The sequence below is a fragment of the Ruditapes philippinarum genome, unplaced genomic scaffold (assembly GCF_026571515.1).
Source record: "Ruditapes philippinarum isolate M1 unplaced genomic scaffold, ASM2657151v2 ctg14793_1_1_1_1, whole genome shotgun sequence".
NCBI classification, from domain to species: domain Eukaryota; kingdom Metazoa; phylum Mollusca; class Bivalvia; order Venerida; family Veneridae; genus Ruditapes; species Ruditapes philippinarum.
In genome coordinates, this window is record NW_026863458.1 from 7891 (window position 1) to 16442 (window position 8552).

The window sequence follows — 8552 nt, forward strand, 5'->3', positions numbered from 1 at the left end:
GAATTAATTATTCGTCAGCTCTTAAATGAATTACTCATTCAACTTTCAGATACTAGTATTCCTACAACTTGAATGGCCTTTGAATAATATAGTCATGAAACAATTAGATTGTGTGAATGACAATGTTTACTACCGGTAAAATGTTTCCTGTCCCAACGGTGAACCAATTTACACGAATGTGGGTCAATATGTAATGCATTATTGTCTTTCAAGGTAACAAAAGATAAAATATTTTAAATTTTCTATTTCAACCCTTCGAGATAGTCTCCGACAGAAATGCAAAGATTCAGATGTTAATCATTTTTTTTAAATGCTTCAAAATATGCCTCCTTTGGTATACCTTTCAAAGACTGAAAGATGGCCGACCCAAGTCCATTTCTACTCTTGTAGCGATGACCTTTCGGATGTTCAGGAAAAAAGGAGTGGGTACTAAGTCTGGAAAATAAGGTGGATGCTTATGGAGAGTCACTCGTTTTCTTAAAAGAAAAATCAATTGCAGTAGTGATTTATTATTCATGATTCATTTAAAATTGTAGAGGCATAGAATACAATTCAACCATATTTATCTTTTCTATATTTCTTCGTTTGTTCGTATACTTGTGGGTTTTGTTTTTACTTTATTTTATTTATTGTTTTTTTATCATGGACTTTTTTCAAATCCAGTGAAAAATTAAAAATGAAGCAATGATTGACAGTTCCTGCCAGCTGTGATTACATCCGTTTGAATGTTGTCCAATTTTTAATTGTCTTAATATTTATATTGCATATGTTTCATAGGTAGAACAAATTCAATTATAAGTCCGAATGATATAAAACTAGATGCCATAAACATTGTATAAGATAACAATAAAGCAATCAGAAATGTCATTTTTCCAATGTCTAAAATTTATTCAAGTCTTCGTTTCTCAACAAACATGTACATTCCATTCTGTGTTCTCATGACAGAGGACATTTTACGTTTTACTGTATGTGATGGGTCAAGACGAAATGTAAAACTGAAATATAAAATTCAATCAAATTATATTTGTTGTTATACGTGGAAGAAATTCTTATAAAAAGTGATTATATCAATATTTTTGTTTAAAAAATTCCAAAAAACCTTTAATTGCTTTATAACAGGTGTTTAAAGTGCTATGTAGCAGCTGTAAAATGTTGTGCCATACTTAATACAAGTGTTAAATTATTGTTATTCTGGTCCTTCGGGATCATTGATTCCAACACTTTCAGTGTTAAAAATTGAATACCGATTCAGCCGGTGCTAGGGGGCGTGAGAAATGTAATATCTTTCATAATCTCTCACCAACAGACTCATTAAAACCTATTTGCTTTTATTTTTATTTATCTCAAGTGATCACCCCTTTACAGAATATAAAATATCTTTTAAAGAGATGCCAAATGTTATACAAACAATACTTTTTACTACGGAACTTCTACAAAAAAAAAAACAAATTCTTTGATGATTTTTCCTATTTAAAAGAATATTAAGGAAATAAACTTACTTTCTAAGTAGCTTTGTCAGGATAACCTTTTCTTCATTCATGGCAAATACTTGTCCGATACAGTTTCTAAAAAAATAAAAAGATAATGATGTGTTTGCAAACAAGAGGGTCATGATGGCCCTGAGGTCGCTCACCTGTATATAGGCCCCGGAGCGAGGCCAGTTTAAACCCCAGGGCTTTTATTTGAACAAACTTGGAAGACACCCATTAGAAGCTGTTTCATGATGTTAAGTTTTTACTATACACATATAATGAAAAACAATAACCTCCCCCGCCCCTGGCAGGGCTAATTTTAACCCAAGGGCTTTTATTTGAACAAACTTGGTAGACACCTATAAGAAGATGTTTCATGCTTATGTCACAGGGTGAGAAAAATGTGCAGCCTGACCGGGACTCGAACCCGGTACCCTCGGAATACCGTACCGCGGCTCTACCGACTGAGCTATCCGGCCGCTTACACTTCTTCTCCCCTTTATAGTGAACAGTTCTGAACCGTGACATACTCCCCTGCTATATTGAAATTCGTCCTCGAATTTCACAGAGTTACAGAGCAATGTGAATTAAACTCTGAGCTGTATTCAGCCACGGTCCCCCGTTGGGCGCCAAATGTCACAGGGTGAGAAAAATGTGCAGCCTGACCGGGACTCGAACCCGGGACCCTCGGAATACCGTACCGCGGCTCTACCGACTGAGCTATCCGGCCGCTTACACATCTTCTCCCCTATATAGTGAACAGTTCTGAACCGTGACACTTAACATCTAAGCTCTAGCTCATTGGTTTTTTTAAAAGAAGATTTTTTAAGTTTTTACTATACACATATAGTTAAAAACAATGACACCCCTCGGGCGGGGCCAGTTTTGACCCTAGGGCTTTTATTTGAACAAACTTTGTAGACACTTAGTAGAAGATGTTTCATGCTTAATATCTAAACAGTAGCTATTTGGGTTTTTTCAAAGAAGATTTTTAAGTTTTTGCTATACACATATAAGGAAAATCAATGACCCCCGGGGCGGGGCCAATTTTGACCCCAGGGCTTTCACTTGAACAAACTTTGTAGACACTCACTAGAAGATGTTTAATGCTTAATTTTAAACTCTAGCTATTTGGGTTTTTTTTCAAAGAAGATTTTATAAGTTTTTGCTATACACATATAAGGAAAATCAATGACCCCCGGGGCGGGCCATTATTGACCCCAGGGCTTTTATTTGAACAAACTTGGTAGACACCCATTAGAACATGTTTCATGCTAAATATCTTAGCTCTAGTTCTTTAAAAGAAGATTTTTTAAGTTTTTACTATATGCATATAGGGAAAATCAATGACCGCCTGGGGCGGGGCCAATTTTGACCCCAGGAACATTCCTGTGAAGTTTGGATGAAATTGGCTTAGTGGTTTATGAGGAGATGTCATTTAAAGTAAAAGTTTACGGACGGACGGACGACGGACGGGCGCCGGACGAAAAGCGATCACAAAAGCTCACCCTGTCACTTTGTGACAGGTGAGCTAAAAAAAAGCATAAAGGTTGTTCAACTTTCTAGGAATAGTCACACGGATACAGTAAGGTCATGTGGCGACTTCCCAGCTTTACTGGTACAGGAAAACATTATTATTCCAGGTACTAGTGTGCACCTGATTAAAAAACAACCTATTTTCCCTTAGCAGGCTGAAAAAGTTCCTCAAATGAAAGAGGATCCAGAGTACGAGCAGGGCTTGAACCCACAGCAGCGGGGCTTGAACTCACAGCAGCGGGGCTTGAACCCACAGCAGCGGGGCTTGAACCCACAACAGCGGGGCTTGAATCCACAGCGATGAGGGGCAAATGATTCAAGTTAAGCTACCTTAATAATTCGCCCATATAGGCCTCTAAAACTTGATCTTATTTCAAATAAAATGTTTAAAGTGAAAAATTAGTACTTTAAAAAAGTGTTGTCTTTTGCTGATATATGACAATACTGTAGATGGTAGAATATAATTTAAGAGCTATGACAGTTGTACCTTAAGAATTCATTTTAAGTATGTGAGCAGTGTTAACATACAATTTGTAAGACTTACCTTGGTCCTGCAGAGAACGGAACATATTGAAAGTGCTCAATTCTGTCAATGTTTTCCTTCGAAAATCGTTCTGGCTTAAATTCCATGTGATCTGGGCCCCAGATAGTTTCCATGTGGTTTAATACCCAAATATTTGCGATGACCGTTGTCCCTTTAGGTGCAACTCTATCACCTAGATCGAAGTCTTCAGTGATGTCTCGTGTTATAGCCGGAACCGGAGCATGTAGACGCATTCCTTCCTTTATACACATAGTCAGGTATTCTAGGTGACTTAAGTCAGACCTATAAAATACAGAAATAAATTTTATGCAAATAACTTCCACTGATTGTTTTATATCTCATCATATACATACAGCAATCCTTTACAATTCAAGAATTCATATAATCATAGTTGTGTCACATAAAATTTATACCACTCTAAGTCATCTGTTTCCTTGCCTGCAAGTATCTCATCTATCTCAGTCTGACATTTTTGTTGACATTCAGGATGCTCTGCCAAAGAATACAAGATCCATGATATGGCACTGGCTGTTGTGTCGTGACCTAGCGAAACAATTTATATGCTATAATTTTTTTTATTACTTACATGTGTTATTTATTTGATGTTAAAATATAAAACAAGGCATCTGCATTTAGTCATTTATATAGTCTATTTGTTATTAATATAATCATAAACAATATCGTGCTTTACAATTTACGAATTATAATTTATATATTTTGGTTCCAACCTACTATTCGTATATAACTTTAACTTGTATATTATGAAGAAAAATAATTAAGTTAAAATCAAGGTCACCTTCGAACAAGAAAGTATCCACTTCATTCCGTATCTCTAGTTTTGTAAGACCTTGTCCGTCTTCGTCACATGCTGTCAACAGAATATCTAGGAAGTCAGTGTATCGGCTGCCTTTGGTACTATCTTGTTTATTCTGATATTAGACAAAACTAAAATAAGCCGCGTCACGACAAAACCAACATAGTGGGTTTGCGACCAGCATGGATCCAGACCAGCCTGCGCATCCGCGCAGTCTGATCAGGATCCATGCTGTTCGCTTACAGACCCTATAACAACATGAACAAGTAAACAAACTGATAGCGAACAGCATGGATCCTGTTCAGACTGCGCGGATGCCCAGGCTGGTCTGGATCCATGCTGGTCGCAAACCCATTATGTTGGTTTTGTCGTGACGCGGCTCAAATAAGTTTTGGCCAACAATTGACAAGAGATGTGTTTAAGTCCCTGGAGAACTTTATTAGAGACAGGTATAAAACTTTAATTTAACTTTGTATGTTCTTTTTCATTACGATATATCTTTACGGGTTGAGGCTTCAGAATTGCTGACACCATTTAACCCTGCATGATTTGTAAGAGACGCATTTGTGCATCTCTTTGTTCTCCACGAGTGAGGTGGTTTTCACCCCTTTTGTTGCTTTAAGATTATAACACCCGAAGTTAGCCATAATCGTCTTTCCTGTTTCAATGCCATATGACCTCAATTTTGTAGGTGTAGCGTAAAATCAAACAAAACAAATGTGATATTTTACGCTAATCGTTATTTATCTTAAGTCAGTCAGAGTTGTACTATAGTTAAAATTACCAAAGCATCTCTTCTATTGTCAATTACTTCCTCGGCTACTGTATGAACAAAATTACAATCTTTCTTAAATTGTCGTCCGATTGAACTCAGGTTCCAGATGGTATCAAAGTACATCAACGGATTGCTAGAAAAATGCAAAATTTATTGAAAAATAAATAAAAAATATAAGTTCATGTACTTGTCTATAGGTACTTTAAATCACATCCGCATATTAAACATTATGTTTTAACTGGTAAAACTTAAATGGCTTTCGTTTTGAGAATACAACATTTTGGGAAAAAGTCAACGATAATTGGCATTTTTGGTTCTTTCCTGTGAGTGAGCATCGACATTAATTCGATTTAAGATCACGGACATGCACTTGAATCAGGGTTTACGTTTATAACGTGCATACTACAATACATTACAACTACGATAAAAAGAGAAAATTATAACAAAAAACAGTCACAGGATGTACAAACAACATGAGTTTATAAGTTTTTCAAGTTTCAAGTTTTTTTTTATTTCAACTAGGCCCATATGGGCATCAGTTTTATACACAGTAAAATTTCACAAACAAATGAGCATTAACAAAATAATACAGATGTGTAAATAAAGCTTGAGACAAAATAATTTGCATGATAAATACAAAAATAAGACTAGATATACTTATGAATGACTTTACAAATGAGTGACTAGAATGAGACATAATGCAACCGCACAATGAAAGTTCCTGACCAAAACGCAAATGAAGTGATGCAGCGACATGGTGTAACCACAACAGCCCCACATTGCAACCACACCACGCCGGTACAATTAGTTCCACAAAAAATAAATAGGAAGTGTCACAATGCGATTACAAATGTCATGAGACCTTAAAGATGAAAAAATAACAAAAAAAATTAAATAAAATACATAAAAGTAAATAATGAAAAATAAAGACAATACGTACTTGGCAATAGATACCGACTAGAAGGTGGTAAACATTATTTCACAATAGACATTATTCTTTATGTAAAAACAGACAGTTTGATTAATACAGTTCTATCAGTATTTTGAAATAATTGCTGTAAATTAAACATGTTACCTCTTTGTAAATTAATGAGCAAGTACTTTCTACGATAAATGTTAAAATAAGAAAAATATAATGAAACTCATCACCTAATTAAGAATTATTTGGACAGAGATGGCAATATCTTAAATCATGATCCAAATTTATATAACGACCCTTTTCAATAGGGAGTTTATGGTTACCCCATCTAAACCTACACAGCGATAAGGCTACATTTCTAGGTAAAAGTTTGAAATAGGGTTCTAACTCAAATGAGGATTTAAAAATTCTGTAAGTGATACATTTGCTAGAGTTAAACACCTGTTCATGCCACATTTGAACATATTGGTCTTTGATTCTAGATTTGACAATATTTTTAAAATAAGAAGGTGATAACACAGATTGGTGTTATCCAGTATCCAGCAAAACCAAGCTCTTGCAATGATTTTTTAACATAAGCTATCCATGGGAGTGATATACGTTTTGACGGTCCAATTCAACATTAGTTTGTACATAATATTACATACTTTATCAGGTTTTGAATTTATGATTTTGCACCAAAAATTTAGGACTCTACATTTTATGACACAATCAATTGGAAGAGTACCAAAGCTCCCCAAATACCATAACACTAGGAGTGGACTTTTTGACATTCATTATGAGTTTAAGATATTTCAACTGAAATTGCTTTACAATATCAATGTTACCTACACCCCACACTTCTACACCATATAACAAAATAGGAGTGGCCATGGAGTCAAAAAGTTGTAATTGTAAATCTATATCAAGACAAAGAGTTCTGGATTTTTTAAGTACAGCAAACAGCTTTTCTAGCTTGGTCACACAGGTATTTAGTAGTTTTATTGAACTTACCATTATAATTAAACTTAACACCTAAGTAGCTAAAATCCTCAACAATATCAAGTATGGCATTTTTAAAGTAAAAATACTTACAGGAACCTGTATGTCACAGCGTCTGTTATTCTATTCACTGTGTTTACGTATTCGTTAGAATCACTGAAAATGAGATTTACAAACGTAATTTTTACAAATCAGCAAGCTTATTTATTCAGTATTAAAATTACAAAACTAATTACAAGACTTTTGATCGTAAAGAGAACATGGATATCCATGAAATATAGGTACAATGTGTAATAAAATAAAGCTCAATTCATTCTCTTCGCCCATGTTTTACTATTTAAATTTGATTCTTTAAATATTTTATTTATCTTGTTATATCTTAACTTGTAAGACTATTGTTTGAATTGTAAGTCGGATGTAGTTATATAGAATACCACTTGAGTTCCTAAAAATTGTTTATATTTTAGCTGTAAAAAGACTTATCGAATTGTTAAAAAATAATATCCATTACCCCGCTGTTTGAACGTCTTCGCTGTATGAAAACGCACATTTTAATATAACCTCCAATGTATACATACAGACGTGCTGAAATACTTCGAATCTTTCATTGGATTTTGCTTGAGCTGCAAGCTTTTTCTAGAAAGGACATATTGACTTATTGGAGCAGATAATTAGTGACGCATAAGACAGTCTTGATTATTTCAAACATTCCTACAATATCACAGAAATAAAATGTAGGAAATGGATCTAAGTAAAATGCTGTTTTGGTAAGAATGGCGCTGGAAAAAAGGTACACTCTGAGATATTGTAGAGCGAGTCAATTCTAAAACGGCATAAATTTTATATTTCTTGATTAAAAATAGAAAGGAAAGCAATATTCAAAAATAAATAATTGACTGTTTTGAACTAAACTTTGACGTCAATATTGACGTCATATGACAAATTATCATGCAAAATCGATAAATATCAGCAACACAAAATATAATTGCGATATGAGTTCAAAGGATTTCATTGTTGCAATTTAGAATTAACATAAATTTGGCAATGCGTGTAGTTCAGTATTATCGCTATTCTATGTTCTGCTCGAAGGACTTGGTCATTTTTTATGTTAAAATTGAAGAAACTTACGACAAACACATCACCAGACTGGTTATATACATTCATGTACGGCTTCAGAATCTCAAAGTGAAAGGCGGGAGTAAGCAGACGTCTGTTTCGCGCCCATTTTTCACCGTTAGCTACAAGCAATCCATCTCCAAGCCACGGATATAAATTCTGTAAGCTCCATCTAAACCATCGACTTGGGTTCTGTTTCCGATATAAAATGAAAATGGAAATATAGTATCCTTGTTCATCATGACAAGACTTGTCTCAAGTTATAAGCACAATAATATTAATCACTTCCCAATAATGATTCATATCATGTATAATGTAAAGCTTTAAACTGCAAGCAATTCCATTAACGTGTATTGCATGTTGATGTTAGTTATCTTAACATATTGGCACAATTT

The 8552-nt window shown here is 34.5% G+C and overlaps 1 protein-coding gene across 1 annotated transcript; it reads right to left on the minus strand.

Moving 5' to 3' along the window:
- Positions 1-493: 493 nt before the first annotated feature.
- LOC132722135 (ultra-long-chain fatty acid omega-hydroxylase-like) lies at positions 494-8329 on the minus strand. The gene is made up of 9 exons (XM_060706568.1): positions 8170-8329; positions 7553-7677; positions 7135-7197; positions 5151-5274; positions 4349-4481; positions 3966-4095; positions 3553-3834; positions 1500-1565; positions 494-995 (listed from the first exon to the last, which is right to left on the minus strand). The coding sequence occupies exons 1-9, from the start codon at positions 8203-8205 to the stop codon at positions 887-889; spliced, it is 1068 nt and encodes a 355-aa protein (XP_060562551.1). The 5' UTR covers positions 8206-8329; the 3' UTR covers positions 494-886.
- Positions 8330-8552: the final 223 nt, after the last annotated feature.